The sequence below is a fragment of the Myotis brandtii genome, unplaced genomic scaffold (assembly GCF_000412655.1).
Source record: "Myotis brandtii unplaced genomic scaffold, ASM41265v1 scaffold131, whole genome shotgun sequence".
In the NCBI taxonomy this organism is placed as follows: domain Eukaryota; kingdom Metazoa; phylum Chordata; class Mammalia; order Chiroptera; family Vespertilionidae; genus Myotis; species Myotis brandtii.
In genome coordinates this window covers 1874395-1891586 of record NW_005354632.1, presented here as the reverse complement: position 1 = coordinate 1891586, position 17192 = coordinate 1874395, and the positions used below count along the sequence as shown (strand labels likewise).

The 17192-nt window shown below is 38.3% G+C and overlaps 2 protein-coding genes across 3 annotated transcripts in view; both read right to left on the bottom strand.

Annotated features, from left to right (window-relative positions):
- DENND2C (DENN/MADD domain containing 2C) overlaps window positions 1-17192 on the bottom strand; it is a 51367-nt gene that overhangs the window by 33598 nt on the left and 577 nt on the right. Inside the window, exon 1 of one of the 2 annotated variants that reach the window (XM_014534549.1) lies at window positions 9694-9743. The exons of the other annotated variant lie outside the window; for it this stretch is intronic. The gene's annotated coding sequence lies outside the window, so the exon portion shown is untranslated. Of the gene's footprint in view, window positions 1-9693; window positions 9744-17192 lie in introns of those variants that run through there. 2 annotated transcript variants of the gene reach the window in all.
- LOC102248195 (small nuclear ribonucleoprotein G) lies at window positions 12925-13391 on the bottom strand. The gene has a single exon (XM_005859970.2). The coding sequence runs from the start codon at window positions 13302-13304 to the stop codon at window positions 13074-13076; it is 231 nt and encodes a 76-aa protein (XP_005860032.1). The 5' UTR covers window positions 13305-13391; the 3' UTR covers window positions 12925-13073.

Here is a 17192-nt window from a genome sequence, read left to right as displayed (position 1 = left end):
ACAATATTATTTTATAATAAATTAACTCTTTACAAAACCTCCTCTTAATGAAACAAGGACCTACAGAGTATTATAAAAAGCATACATAACAGAAATACATCTCAAATAACCAAAGGTTTATGTATATGTCCAAAGGAAGAACCAGCTAGTCTAGAAAAACACCAATAGCTAATTTCTTCCTCCTATCCCATTTTGAGAATTAGTATTAGCCCATCACATACCCTATTTCAACATTTTTATTAGCAGCAGAGGACCCAATACACACAGTGCTAAAGACAATCCAAGGTACCATTAACTATCTCTTGCTTTAAAATGTAATAACCTATTATGTCACTGACTGAAATTTCCACATCTCTGCCACCACACCCTTGACCCAAATCAGCAAAAATATAGTTATTGTCACATTCCTTCCTTTCACATAAAGCCTTCACTCATAGAGGCCCATAAACTGTTTCCTCAAATACAAAATTTTGCAGAGAATTTTTCCTATCAACTGAGTAAAGACCTGATCTCAAGTTCTACTGCATGTGGGTTATAAATAGAAACTGATTCAAAACTTCCTGAGGCCAGGGTCATCCTTCCTTGAGCTTTGTCTGTGTGGCCTTGATTAACAGGCAGGAAAATATCTTGGCCCAGCTCTGTCAGTGTAGCTGACCCAAACTGATACACACACAATGCACACTCAAAATGTATTCTAGGCAGAGCAGGACTTGCATCAGCTTTCATTTCAACTGTTCCTGTGGGTTTGTAGGAAAACCAGCTTTGTCAGCAAATAAATTTTGATGAGGGTCTGATGCAAAGAAAATCTTTCTAAAAAACCCTCCTGTAAAAAGTGGAAGACAGGGACACAGCAGACAATTATTGTCCCAAAGCCCCATCCCAAATACCATCACATTGGAGATTAGGGCTTAAGCCTATGATTTTGGGAGGAATACAAAAATTCAGTGTGAAACACCATTTGGTTAGTTATGGGAATAACTCATAGGGTCACAAAGCTGTGGCAAACAGAACCTCCAGGAGTACCCATCGGAATCAGTGAATAGCAAAGAAGAATTACAATCATTTGGAAGTTTTTAAAATAATGTGGATAACCAACCATGTAACATAATCACAAAGTTAGCATTATTCAGAGTCTTTGGTTTATGCCTCAAAATTCTGAAAATAATCTGCATTAAATCAACTATTATTTTTCATTAAAAACAATTCCCATGACAGATCTCAACAGAGTTGTAGAACTGTTAAAAAATTCAATTTTTTTGAAGAATAGTATTTCTTGCTTTGCAATTAGGCACAATAACTGCTTGAGAAGTTTATATTGTCTATTACTGGTAATATTGTGGGTTTTTTTTTTTTAGGTTTCTTTGCTATTTGGGGAATCACTTTTAGTTACCTGTAAGGTGGTTTCCTCTGATAGGAGTGAGATAAAAGACTGATATCCTGTATGTGCTTGCTTTGAAGATTTGTTATTCAAGAAACAGGCAAGATAATAAAAGTTTAAAAGACAGAAGCCAATTTGACATTTGCTTTTTTCCCCTCTTTTGCTTTGTTCCTTTATCATTTGCTTTAAAATAATTTTAGCTAAATTCAATGAGGAATTTCATTCAAGATTTATTCCTGTGGGTTTTATTAAAAAGTTTATCCAGAGGCTTTATAAATGACATACTATAGTAATATTTTAATTAAATATTTAATTAAATATACTTCATAAAAAAGCAAATAATGTGAGCAGTTCAAATTTCTACCCATCTTCCTGAGCAGATTTTATTATTTTCAATTTTTCTCTAACACATCTTAGCATCCTCTTCTGTAAAAAGTACATTTTGAGACTTGGGTTTATTTTAGGTCTTTCAAGACAGCATCACAGAGGCATGTACTTCTATGGGCTATTAATGCTACTTCTTTTCATTTTCATCCCTGAGTGTGTTCTTTTTCTAAGTATACTTAGCAGGAATGACTCCAGAATATTAAGATTCTTGAGATCATGGAATAAGTATACAGAAATATTTAAGGAGAACTCAGACGTGGAAGACAATTATAGGATTATTAACAGGTGTAATGGGAGCACACAGAAGTGAACTCTGGGTAAAGGGCTAAGGAAGGTTTCACAGAAAACTTTGAACTGGTCTTGAAAGTACACTGTGTGTTCCTGAACTAATTAATAGTAGCTATCACTTATTGATCAGGTTTTATATGCCTGGAACTGTCTTAAACACTTTATTTACATAATTTCATATTTAACCCTCAACAACCACATAGAATAAATAAATACCTCTGTTTCTGTGGCAATGAGTGCTAAGACATGTATCAGTTACTTAACCTCTTTGTGCCTTGTTTGTTCATCTGCAAAATGAGAATGACAATAGTGTTCACCTCATGGGCTGTTACAGGTATTAGATGGGTTAATATTGGTAAAGTGAGTGGCTCACGGTAATTGCTCAGTAAGCATGATCACATCCAGAGAACCTCTTGGCGGGGGGTGGGTGGAACTGTAATGATCAAGATTGATTAGGCCCTAACTGGTTTGGCTCAGTGGATAGAGCGTCGGCCTGCAGACTGAAGGGTCCCGGGTTCAATTCCGGTCAAGGGCATGTACCTTGGTTGCGGGCACATCCCCAGGAGAGGGTGTGCAAGAGGCAGCTGATAGATGTTTCTCTCTCATCGATGTTTCTAACTCTCTATCCCTCTCCCTTCCTCTCTGTAAAAAAATCAATAAAATATATTTAAAAAAAAAAGATTGATTAGAATCTTGGCATATAGTGGAAAGAGCGCTATCCACTGAGATATTTAAAATGGTGATGGATTTGCATAGGTGATTTCAAGAGCTCTAGTCTGCAGATGACTGCCCTTTTGGGGTGGACTGGGATGAACACCTCACTGCTGTAGAGTATCTGCACCTGACTCAAGTCTCAGAGGGATGGGAGCCAGGGAATATTCCAACAAATGCTCATTATATAGATAAGGATCATTTTATAGATAAGGAAGCAGGCTAAGAAGGATTAAGTAATTTGACTACAGTTACACAGCCAAGAAACAAGTCTGGTAGTATTTGAACTCTGTGTAACTCTAATCTAGTTTTAAACTACTAGCTGATGCAAATTATTTGGTATTGGAATGTAGCATGTCAGCAAGGCAAGTTGCAGGAGTCAAAGCTGGAATCAGAGGGTGTTCCAGCTAGTAATCTAGCTTATTTATTTCTTATTATTTTTTGCTTTTTTTTAGTAATCTAGTTTAGAGACAATCTAGGTATGGTTACTATAAATGGTACCATATGGGCCGTGTGGGCCACTGGTGAAACAGGCCTTAAATAAAGTACAAAAGCAACTAACTTCCCAAACAAACTTCTTATATTATTAAGTGAGCCAAGTTTATATCACAATTTATAGGAAAAAAAATCCAAATTTCCTAGGAATGTGGCAGCAGTCTCTTCAGCAGAGACCAATGTAGACTTGGAAATTAGATGCACAGAGTGCTTCGTGTGCTAAAAATTCTCATCTGATTTCTATATTGAATACAGGGACCAAGCTCCCAGCAACTCATGCCTTATCATACATGTCTCCTTTATAAACCTAGACATTTCTTTGGGATGCACATTTGATGCTTTATGTGAAAGGTATAAAAATGTTTCATTAATAAGACAGAGATGTAGCAAAACAGATATAAAATCTTTTTGTTCTGGCCCTAGCTGGTTAGGCTCAGGAGGCAACCAATTTTTCTCTTTCTGTCTCTCCCCCTCCCTTCCACTCTCTCTAAAAATTAATGAAAAAATTAATTTAGGGGTGAGAATTAACAACAAAAAAATCTTATTGTTCTGGCCAAAGAGGAAAAGAATTGTTTAATTTGCACAGTGGGCACGCTTACAGTCAAATTTAGATAATGAATGTCTAGTTGATCCATCAGATGATAATTATCCACATTGTTCAAATCTCTAAAATTCTGCTGATTGTTCAAGCCTGAAGTCAGTTGGTGTCTAAATCACCTGCTTTCTGCTAAGTATTCCCCCTTAGCTATGGTTTCACTTGCCATGGTTTCAGTTACCTACGGTCAACTGCCATCTGAAAATATGCAATGGAAAATTCCAGAAATAAACAAGTCAAACGTTTAAAATTGCAAACTGTTCTGAGAGGTGTGATGAAATCTCATGCCACCCCTTCTGTCCTGCCTGTGACGTGATTTATCCCTTCAGCCAGCGTATCCATACTGTTTACACCACCCGCCTGTTAGTCAAGCAGTAGCCCTCTCAGTTACCAGGTCAATTGCTGTGGTATCGCAGTGCTTGTGCTCAAGTAATCCTTATGCTACTTAATCATGGCCCTAAAGCACGAGCGTAATGATGCTGGCAATTCAGATATGCTCAAGAGAATACGTAAAGTGCGTCCTTTTAAGTGAAAAGGTGAAAGTTCCCGACTTCACAAGGAAAGAACAAAAATCATATGCTGCAGTTGCTAAGATCTCCAGCAAGAATGAATCTTCTGTCGTGAAACTGTGAAGGGAAATAAATTTGTACTACTTTTGTTGTCGTATCTCAAACTGCAAAATATATGGCCACAGTGCATGATTAGTTCCTAAGATGGAAAAGGCATTAAATTTGTGGATGAAAACATGACATCTTCATGGATCGATGACCCCTTCCCCCCTTCAGACATATCATCGGGTCAATAGCAGCCTTAACACTACGTCAGAATGCCTATGTCATTCACCTCACTTCATCTCATCAGGTAGATATTGTATCATCTCACTCATTGCAAGATGGGTGAGTATAGCACAATAGGTATTTTGAGAGAGAAAGACCACGTTCACATACTGCTATTACTAGTTTATTACTATAATTGTTCTATTATTGGTTTTTGTTGTTAGTTTTCTACTGTGCCTCATTTATAAGTTAAACTTTATCATAGATATGTATGTATAGGAAAAAAAAAACATAGTATCCGCAGGGTTTGGTACTATCCACAGTTTCAGGCATCCATTATGGGGCTTGGAACATAACTCCTACAGATTAGGGGGGACTACTGTATTAGACAATGTTTGTGGAGGGAATGCAAACTAATTTTCTTATAATAGAACCCCTGTTATATATAACATGTATGCTCATTAGTACTATTTTCCAAATAATCAAATGATATGGTCCATTATCCACATCACTGCTTCTCTGCCATAAATAAGGCTATAATTTAACAAGAGAGTATTTAATGTTATCTAATGCTATGACTGAGGTCAACTCAGTCCTCTCAAGCTAGTTCAGTTCTTACATATTTCTGATCAGCCACAGACCCTAACTACTATTCAAATATTTTCAGCAAATAAAATGTTAAGAGAAAAAAAATCCAGGAGTTGCAGAAGAGGTATGTTTGTACAGTAATGTGACATTTTAAATGACAATAATTATTATTTATTAAATGTTTGCATGTGCCAAGCACTGTGCTTAGTTAGAACCTACTTTCATTATTCACTTAATTCTCAGTTTGTGAATGAGGAAGCAGAGGCTGAACTGGTTAATTTACTCAAGGTAATACAAACTTAGTTCCGCTTCCCTCCAAAGCTTGTGCTTTTAACCATTGGGTATTATTACTTGCTGTGGGTAGACATAACAATAATATCAGCTAATATAACAGGATGTCAACTGCAACTTTTCCTGTCCTCTCTGAGTTTCAGCAGGGGCCTCAAAGGCCAAAAATCAAAACAATAGGAGTCAAATACTTTTATATTCTAAAGAGAAGTGCAAGGATTACAAAGTGGGGTAGCCCCAAACTGGCTCTGCTGGCATTGGTTCATTACCCTTGTCAAGACTACATGAGAATTACAATTTGTTAATTGTAAGACTTAAAGAGACAATAGAGAGGACTTCTTTAAAGAAACTAGGTGGTGTGTGTGTGTGTGTGTGTGTGTGTGTGTCTCCCAAGGGAAAATGAGGAGGTACTTCCTGCCCACCTCAAACCAGGAGATTGGAACCTCATCAAGATAACCAGAGTGCTGAGCATGTGTCTTGCAGTAGGAGGGACATGGGGACTGATGACTCCCAGCTGGGGGATAAAAAGAGCTGACTCAGAGCTAAATTTTAAAGACTACTTAGGTATGACAGTTGGATTAAATGTTTCAGCAAAAGAGGAGGTTTTACAAAATGCTACAGTATGGGAAATTACATGTAAAATTAACTTTAAAAACAAGAAACTTTACAATTTTATTATATTAATGCAATGTTAGTAACTATATAATTAAAATTTACCCTTTATTGAGATATAATTGACATATAATATTTATATTAGTTCCAGGTCTATAACATAATGATTCAATATTTGGATAGCATTGTGAAATGGTCACCACACTAAATCTAGTTAAACATCTGTTAACATACATTGTTACCATTTTTTCTCTTTTTTTTCTTGTCATGAGGATTTATAAGATTTAATCTCATCAGCTTTCAAATATGCAATACAGTATTATTAGCTACTAGAGGCCCGGTGCACAAAAATTTGTGCACTCGGGAGGGTCCCTCAGCCCGGCCTGTGCCCTCTCGCAGTCTGGGACTCCTCGGGGGATGACCACCTGCTGGCTTAGGCCCGCTCCCCGGGGGATTGGGCCTAAACTGGCAGTCAGACATCCCTCTGGCAGCCCGGGAGCCATCGGGGGATGTCCACTTGCCAGCGGGGAGCAGGCCTAGCTGCAGTCGGACATCCTTAGCGCTGCTGAGGAGGCGGGAGAGGCTCCCACCACCATCGCTATTCTGGTAGCTGTCAGCCTGGCTTGTGGCTGAGCAGAGCTCCCCCTGTGGGAGCACAGTGACCACCAGGGGGCAGCTCCTGCATTGAGCGTCTGCCCCCGGTGGTCAGTGTGTGTCATAGTGACCAGTGATTCCCAGTCGCTCTGCTGTTAGGGTCAATTTGCATATTACCCTTTTATTATATAGGATAGTCACTATGCTTTACATTATATCCCATGACTTATTTATTTTATAGCTAGAAGTTTGTGCCTTTTGACCTCCTTCACCCATTTTGCCACTGCCCTCCTACCCTCCCACCCCACCTCCACCTATTCCACCCACCCCTAGCAACCACCAATCTGTTCTCTATATTTATGACCTTGTTTTTTTTCTTTATATTTAAGATTGTACATATAAGTGAGATCATATGGTATCTGTCTTTTTTTGTCTGACTTATTCACTTTGCATAATGCCCTTGAGGTCCATCTATGTTGTCACAAATGGCAAGATAGATATATCTTGCATTTCCTATGCATTCATCTATCTATGGATGCTTAGGTTGTTTCTATATTTTGGCCATTATAAATAATGCTGTAATGAACAGTGGGTGCAAATATCTTTTCGAATTAGTGCTTGTGTTTTGGATAAATATCCAAAAGTGGAACTGCCAGACCATATGGTAGTTCTATTTTTAATATTTTGAGGAACCTCCATACTATTTTCCATAGTGACTGCACCAATTTACATTCCCACCAACAGTACACAAAGGTTCTCTTTTCTCCACATCCTTGCTAACACTTATTATTTCTTTTCTTTTTGACAACAATCATTCTAACAAGTATTGTGGTTTTGATTTACATTTTCCTTATGATTAGTGAGGTAGAACATCTTTTCATGTGCCTCTTAGCCATCTGAATGCCTTCTAGATGAAGTTCATCTTAATCTTTTAATTTAATTATGTTTTTTTAAACCCCCTCTAAAGGAAGAAATAACTGTCCCAACTCAGAATTTTTCAGCTTCCCAAATAGCTTTGAATAACTATAGAATAACCTAGTTTTCAAATCACAAACTCAGACTTGGCTAAGTTCTCCTTAGGAATACATTAGGGGGGTGAGGGTAGAAAGGCAACAAAATTCTTACTTCCTAGAGTGTTCAAAGATTTAAAAAAATTTCCAGAAACTAAAAAGAAGCAATTTTTAAAAAGCTTTAAAAGTCATAAAGTAATACATTTTATAAATTTTGGAAAGAAAACTAGGAAAAATATTTATGTCTACCATGTTCAGCATAATCACGGGTATATTTTGGTATATTTCCTTCCTGTCTTAGTTCATAAGCATATTTTTACACAGCTGCAATTATAGTGTATATGTAATTGTATCCAGCTTTCTTTTTAGTGTTATATAAAAAGATGCACTTTTCAAGGATTTAAAACTAGAGACATAGCAGGCTCTCCTAAATACATACATTCATATCCAATTCTACAGTGTAACTTCCTATCCCATTCTAAAGCTAAAAAGCCAGAAGACAGATTTCTCGAGTTTTCAAGTCACATTCCCAAATTATACATTCATTGGCTATTTTATCTCACTTGATAATATAAAAGCAACAGAAAATAAAACTGCATTTACACAGTCATTAAACATCTCCGGACTCTCAAATTACTACTTAAAATAAAACACATGAAGACTTAGGCTTGCAATGTTTTTACCCTCAAGCCCAACAATATCACTAAGCAATAATCCAAGTTATTATTAAGATCAAAATTGTTACACCTCGTCCCCTGAACATCCTACAGCCATTGGGTGGAAGAGGGTAAGGCAGGCATCCCAGCCTGATGCTAAGGACCACGGGGCCCAGAGCAGGGTATCAGAGCACCAGAGCAGGAGTAAGGAGAGCATCTGTGTAAGAGGGATGCTGGTGTGGGCTGTCAGGACCCAAACAGGGTAAAGAGGGCGGCCCCATAGAGGGGCAGCGTGCAAGGGATGCTAGTGCCTGAGCAGAATGAGGGGCAGCCAGGCTGGTGCGGGTTGTCAGAGCCAGAGTGGGGTGAGGAGAGGATCCCTGTGGGAAGGGGCAGCCTGGTACACTGTACTGAGGAGCAGACATTAGGCTGGATTTCAGCTCTTCAGCTGGGTACCGATGTATAATACACAAACTACTCAACCAAACAGAGCACCCTGGTTGAATATTACACGAGTATTATAAAGAATGAGGTAGAGATTTGTGTGAAGATATGGAAAGATGACCAAAATAAAAGTGGGGGGAAAGCAGAAAGAAAAAAGTATCAGTTAAATGTTGAAGTTTTGTTATTAAAAAATATTGGAAATACCTGCCAAATGAGAATGCCTCTCAACCAGAAAAATTCTAGATTTGCACAATCTCCTTAGGTCCTCATCTCTTAACTATGAGACTCTACTGTGACAGTCAATAGGTATAATTAGCTCTGAATAAAATATTTTACAACGTGGCTACTCAGCAAGTCTCCTTTAATATATTGAATAACTTCTAGTATTTTCATTATATCCATGAGATCCCGAGGATGTTCTATGCATACCAAAGCTTAGAGATCTATAAAAGTCATTCCAAAGAGCACTCTAAGCCCTGGAACAAAGGGGATGGAGAGAGCCCAGCAATGACCTACTGGGCAGTGTGCTCACTCATGCCCAGCTTACTGTTTCTGCCAAAGACCAGCAGTCCCATTGCCCTGGACACAGAAGAAGGCAGGAGGATGCCTGCACTATCAGTTGTATTGCTTTGACTATTGTCAGCCTGCCTGCCTATCTTCCTCCCTCTCCTTGAGTGTGGAAAGGGTGCTTTTAGGAAATACTCAATAAAACACAGCGAAAGCCTTGGGGGGGGCGGGGGGCAGAGTACTATTATCAGCAGCTTCAAACAATGTTTAAAATAATTCCTGCTCTAGCCGGTTTTCTCAGGGGTTAGAGCATCAGCCTATGGACTGAAGGGTCGTAGGTTCAATTCTGGTCAAGGGCGTGTACCTCTGTTGCAGGCTCCGTCCTGGCTCTGGTCCCTGCTTGGGGTGCCTGTGGGAGGGAACCAATCGATGTGTCTCTCTCACATCGATGTTTCTCTCTTTCTGTCTCTCCCCTTCCCTTCAATTCTCTCTAAGAAATCAATGGAAAAAATATCCTCAGGTAAGGAAAACAAAAAACATTCTCTCTAAGAAATCAATGGAAAAAATATCCTCAGTTAAGGAAAACAAAAAACAACAACAAAATAAAAATAATTTCTCTCTGTTTTGTAATCAAAATTTCTATTCCATTACTTAAAATTATTTTTTAAAAGTTTCAAAAATCCTGTAATTATGCACATACTGTTGTGGTTAAATTTAAACAGCACAAAAAATCCTCCTTATTAATTATCTTGATACCATATTTAACAAACTAGAAGCATAGTGTAACTTATAATATAAGTGGTCTAATCAATTCAGACTGTGAAACCTGCACCAGACTACAGCCACAGTATAAGCACTATTGAAATGTCCCCAATGGTACAGAACAGAGGCATGTTATCACCAACAGGTGCAATTTTGTATTTTCAGCTGATTTATCGTCAAAAATCATAAACGTAACATCCATTCTAGATAATTACTTTTTTCAAGAGATATGTAGCCATTTTCTCTTATGCCACTGGCACACAATTAACAATAATGAATCTTTTTCAATTTCCTATAAAGGGAGATAATTTCATATTCTTTTCTTTCTTTGAAAATATCTGAAAGGGCTTATTGGAAAGTCCAGTATGCTATGTTTTTAAGAATCATTTTTAATTTTAAAGATTTTAAACTTTCATTTGCAACATTAATACTAATACATGGAGCCTGTCATTTTAGTCAGGTTTTACACATTTGATAAACCCATATTTCAAATAATCTTCATTAAAAGTCATACTTTTTCTCAAGCCACCATTTCCTCAACATTTTTGTACTTCCAGATGCAGCTATTGGACATGCTTCTGTATTTTATTTTACCTCTGTGCTGTCTTTGAATTAAATAATAAATTTTAAGGGCAAATTGATCTAGTTTGCATTTAAAGTACAATGATCACTGAACTCTTAACAATATTGCACTTGATGAATGCATTTAAAGTTCAAAAATAAGCTTTGTTTAGATAGCATTTCACTGTTTTTACAAACAGCAGATAAAATTCGGCTACATTTTGCTTGACTTTGACTTAGGTTAATATAAATTAACTGCGTAATAATAACCATAGAATTATGATCATGCTCAAATTGCCCATCACTCTAACTCGCAGAATTTTCCTCTTTTGTTCCATGGTACCCCTGACAGTGTAAGTAGGGACCAGGGAAGAGGATTTGCAGCAAATACTGTTGCAGAGCAGACGGTGTCATTTCCTCCCAGCAGGCCCTCTTGTCATCAGCCTTAATAGACTCTTATTTAATCAGAGTATCAGAGAATACAGATAAACATTTAAATATGACATTATGCTTCCTACTGCTAAGTAACCAATTCAAAAATATCCAAGACAGCTGGAGTGTTTTGTTTGTATTTTACTCCAATGGAAATAAGAGAGAGAAAAATGCACATTTCTTTAAGTAGCAGCAAGAATAAAACACATGTACCCACACACACACATAATTACCCCAATCTGTCCTGAATTTTAACATCCACACAGAAACAATATACAAATATGCCATTTCTATGAATTTAAACTTCGAAGGAAAACTAATAATTTTCTTCAATGTCCTCGGTTGTAAACATTTATCACTGCTATGAAAACCATGAAAGTCAGATATCTAGCTTTGAAAGGAGAGCATAAATAATAATCTTTAACCAATATAAATCAATCAGTACTGCCTGAACTGAATGCGAAAACTGCTATTTTCAGGCTGCCAACCAGGAATCTAAGATTTATAAGGAAAACAATATCTTGAATTTCCTCCTAAAAAATAGGAGGTGCAAAGAGAAATATCTGGGATAGTTAGAGGGGAAAAAGTCCTTTAAAATTCCTCTTATCTCACCATCATTTACTTTATCCTTCCATCAGATAACCTGCTACAATGCCCAGGAAGTGAAGAAAAACTTCATGTTTTCTTTTCCTTAGGATAAAAAGTATTCATTCACATCAGAGAGGAAAAAAACAAAAGATTTCATCCTGCCCAACCCTCTGGGAGCCAGTGCAGGACACTCACGTTCTGGTCTTTTATTCCACCCAGCTTTCAATGTCGACACTTCCACCAAGGCAAAAAGATCACTGATTTACAGGTTCAGAAAGGAGTACTGAATATTGAAAAGCATTTTCAAACCTATTTTTGATTCTGACATTGCAGAAGTCAATTTATTTTTCTGTATCTCAGGTTCCAAACCGGCGAAAGAAACATTTTTCACTCACTCTCCAGAAATGGAGGATGAATGTAACATTTTCAGATGTTTTACAAAATGTACTGGAATTTAGAAATAGGAGATATAACTTTGAATAACCATTTCTGAAAAACTAAACTTAGAAATTCAAGTACTCCGAAGAACACCCCTTAGGATAGGGACAGCAGAGTGAGGCCTACACCTTTAGGCCAAATATGGCCACCTGTTTTTGCACACCCTCTGAGGTTTTCACATCTATATATATAAAAGTCTAATATGCAAAGCGTCCCCTTGGGAATTGGACCGACCAGGAGTTCGATCGATTGCTATGATGTGCACTGACCACCAGGGAGTGGCATGGAACGAAGGAAGGCCCTGCCTGTAGCTGGCAGCCCCTAGAGACCCTACCCGTGCATGAATTTCATGCACTGGGCCTCTAGTTTTTAAATAATTGGAAAAACAATCAAAGAAATATAATATTTCATGACATGTGGAAATTATATGAAATCCAAATTTCGGTGTCCATAAATAAACTTTAATTGGAACCCAACACATGCTCAATCACTTAAGTATTGTCTATGGCTCTCTTTTGGCAGAACTGGGTAGTTGCGACAGAGACTGTATAGCCCATAAAGTCTAAAATACTTACCATCTGCCCTTTACAGAAAGTTTGCCAATTCCTGCCTTAGAAGATATTACACTTATTCTAATGAGACCACAAATTGGGAAAATATTTTTGAAATTCCTTTTTTGAAAAAGCCTTCAAAGCCATACATAACACATTCTTTTGAGTCTCATTCATGATGGCAAACCTTCCTTCTTTGAGGATGAGAATGAATTTTAGAAACACCTAAGCTATTTGGAGCCAAGATTGAATAAGACTGGTTATTTTTTTTTTTTGACCAATACAAAAGTTTATTTAACAAAAGTTCAATGTGAAAATGGACTGGACTCTATTTTTACATTGTAGTAAAACAGGTGCTATGGAGAGGGGACACGTGGAAGCAGTTGATTTCTCTGGTAACTATAGCCATTCTTCATACTCGTTCCAAGGCTTCTAACATGATGATACTATTTCCTCGTATTACCACCATTCCAATATTGTTCTGTTGCCCACCAGTTGCCATCTCCACACATTCATCTATCACAAGATTCATAAAGGGATCAAATCCCCGTAATATTCCTTGGACATGTCTGCCACCATTTAATTTCAATGACAACTTCTTGTCCATAAATTTTTTTAACTCGGGAGGGTGAGCTTTGCTCATGGTGGCGAAGCGAGCTCAAAGATACTTCCAAACGGAATTAGGGGCAGCTCTGGCGCTCCCGCGGTAGGCCCGGCGTTTTGCGTCTGACTTCACCCAAGACTGGTTATTAAGATGAATCGACTAGCAGACATTTATTGATAATCTAAATTTATGGGACGCAAAGATTTCTTTTTTAAAAGAGCACTATTTCTCACTTCCAAGAGGTATACACCATATGCTTTTGTAGCTTTGATTTAAGATAAATAGGCTATATATGCATGAAAACAGAAACTACAGTAGAGGAAAAAATAATTCTATAACAAAATGGGGCCCTAACCGGTTTGGCTCAGTGGATAGAGCGTCAGCCTGCGGACTCAAGGGTCCCAGGTTCGATTCCGGTCAAGGGCATGTACCTTGGTTTCGGGCACATACCCAGTGGGGAGTGTGCAGGAGGCGGCTGATTGATGTTTCTCTTACACTGATGTTTCTGACTCTCTATCCCTCTCCTTTCCTCTCTGTAAAAAAATCAATAAAATATATTTTTTTAAAAAAATGGGAAGATCTACTTTCTTGAATGGCTGTGAATTTGCTATAAAGTTGTTGTTGTTTTTTTACAAAGAGAAACTCCAATAATATTTTGGGCAATATACTTTTGAAATAAATGAGTAAAGCCTAAATGAAATTTTAAAAGAACAGGGTTCAGCCCATCTGGTATAGCTCAATGGTTGAGTGTCAACCTATGAACCAGGAGATCATGGTTCGATTCTCCAGTCAGTGTACATGCCCAGGTTGTGGGTTCGATTCCCAGTGTGGGGTGTGCAGAAGGCAGCTGATCAATGATTCTCTCTCATCATTGATGTTTCTATCTCTCCCTCTCCCTTCCTCTCTGTAATCAATAAAGGAGGAGGTGGGGGGTGTGTGTGTGAAAGAACAGAATTCATTTGGATGTAAAAGGGGTTAACCTTCCATTAAAACCCATTTTATTGCTTTATAATCACAATGTGTAAGATGAAATTAGCATAAATAAATAAACAACCCCTTCTATTCCTCTCTTCTAATTCCATATGTACTCCCCAAGCAATTTTGTCTGTTCTTAGGGCTTCAATGACCTTTTACTGTCCAACTAAACTCTGAATCATCAATCTCAGCCTCCCTTCTGGGCTATGGATCCTCTCTTGACATCTCCAACTGCATGTTGCATACACTTCAAACTCAGCATGTTCAAAACTAAAACGGTTACCTTCCTCTCACATTAAAAAAAATAATAAAACATGTTCCTCTATTCACAGATTCCCAAGCTTAGAAGCCAAGTTGTTTACTTTTCTGTTCACCTTCAAAGCCAATCAATTTTTAATCCCTGTAAATTCTACATTTCATTACCTGTCCTCTCCTCTTCATCTCTGCTATTTTCCTACTCCAGGCCCTTATCTTCTCTTATCTATCTCAATAGCAATAGCCTTCTAACTTATCTCTCTCCATCCTACCCAGCCTCCACACCATATCACCACCATGTTATCTTTCCTAATTACTTACAGTCCTTCACTGGCTCTCCATTGTTTTTAGAATCAAGTCCAAAGTCCTTAGCATGATGCCAAGGCTCTTCACCACATTTTCCTAATCAATGTTCCCAGTAAACTCTGTTTATCTCTGTTTTAACTCTTATCACACTGAAATTGTAGGGACTTATTTACATATCTGGTTATAAGCTTCTTGAAGTTAGGGAAGCATTTTCTTTTCCTCAATCTAACATTTAACTCATGGTCCAAGAACAGACATTTTAAACTTCTTATTGAAAAATAATCACCTCTCACATTATTAAGATGATGCCATAATTGTAGTGACTGAGTGACTGAGAACCTAGAAACAAAAAGAATCCCACGTCATTCACCAGGGGGGCGGGAAATGCTCTTATATACAAAGTGTAATTAAATTGTAGCTTGGACATGTCTTCAATCTACATCTTGCAATACCAGTTTCTATTCTCTCCCTATCTTTTTCTTTCCTTCTTTTTGAAGACTTTCTTTACAGAACTCTTTTAAACGCCCATTGGATTTCATTTGTAAGTCACTCACAGAATTGGAAACCCAGTATACTGCAGAGGGTAAGATCAGGATTTGGGGGAGCCCAGCTGTTTGGTTTGAATCCTAGCTCTGCTACCTAGGCTGCTTGATATAAGCAAGTTACTCAACTTCTCTGTCTTTGAGCAAGGAGTTCATAATAATAATAACCCTCGTGGTGCTGTGTACGGATTCAATTAGCTAATGCACGTGAAGAATTTAGAACACTGCCTGGCTCAGAGTAGGTCCCGATTAATGCTGGTGGGTGTTGTTATCAGTTTTAAAAACACCTTTCTCAGTACTTATTTTAGCCCAGTTGTTAGATTGATTTTAGCCCATCAATCTCCAAAATAAAGAATTATATCCTGCCTATACATGAATACTGTACAATGTAAGTGCTCAAACTGTGCCTTGGAATATAATAGATGCTCAATAAATAATGTAAATGTAAGGCTTCAAGCTTCCAATATCAACAAGTTATATATCATAGCAAAATTTATATATGGAGTTTATATATAGAGAGAGAATGTATTTTAAATTGGGGTTTTTTAAGTAGTTTCAAAACATTCATCTTCACTGAACCTTTGAAACATGTAAACATTTAAAGCAACACAAAATTCTATTCATTAGGACTTTTCCTTTTTATTTCTCCATTTAATTTGATCTTGGTATTCAATGATCTAAAATCCTCATCTGTAATATGATTCTTTACAGATCATTTAAAATATAATTTCCAACTTTAGATAACTGCCTATTGTCACATCAGAAAAAAAAATTCTTCCTTTAGATCTGCATTTAAAAAAATCCATGCCAGGTTCAACACAAAAAAATTTAATAAAGGCCAAGAAACACAATTACTGCATTTCCTGGTTTCAGCCTGGGAAACTAATTCAGAACACGCCCAGAAGTACCCCGGGTAAAAGTCTGCTGGCAACAAACGGCTCTTCCCTGTTTTATTTCCAGTCTCCCTCTTAAGTCCCTCAAACCCATAGAGAAGGATGCAAACGTCTATAATAACGCCCTTACAAAAAAAAACACAGCCAGACATTCATTTTGTTTGGGAGGACTTAACTCTTAAAAAAGCAAATCAAAGTCTGGATGTGAAGCAACACTCCCAGCTTCCTTTTTCCCAGGTAACTTAAGCCACAGCCATAGGCTGCCCCGCGGTAAATGATTGAGGAGCAGTGGATACATAACATGTGCTATTCTGGAAAAATTCATCCATCAGTTAAACACCGACCACCCTTCAAACAATGGTGATTTTGTGGGAAACGGGCTGGAAGCATTTATCTACACGGTAAACAGAGATCCAGGATGTTATCTAAAACACTGTAGGTCCATCACTAGCGTCGGGGTTAAAGGTTTACAGAGCTCCTACTATGTGCCTGGCAGTCAGTCAATGTGCACGAGGCTGGTGCACAGTCCGATAAGGATACCTAACATGTGCAGGGTCCTCTCCTCTCCTTCGGCCCTCGGAGCCCCCCTAGGCACGAGCATCCGCAGAGCTAAGGAAAGGAGGCCCAGAGTGACCCTGACCGCGGTCCACGCCGCATGCGGTCCGTGGGTCCTGGCCAAGACTCCAGCCTTTGACTCATCACCTCATCATCCGCGGCTACTCTGGTTACTCAAAAGCTCGTACATGTTCCATTGTCAGATTTTAAAATCAAAATCGACTCGACTTTTGCGGTTGTGCGTGTCGGAGTCTGTTAAGAATCAACACACTAAACTTCAGTTCGAAGCCCCTGGCCGACGTCTGCCGCCGTTGAAACCGGCTCGTCCTGGACGAGGCCCCGCATTTCCTCGCGCGCGCGGGGCGCTCCCTCTCTCCCCGCAGGGCCCCCGCCCGCCGCCG

What these genes read in the sequence shown, in the direction of transcription:
- LOC102248195 (XM_005859970.2), bottom strand. Translation starts at nt 13,304, where the DNA reads ATGAGCAAAGCTCACCCTCCCGAGTTAAAAAAATTTATGGACAAGAAG.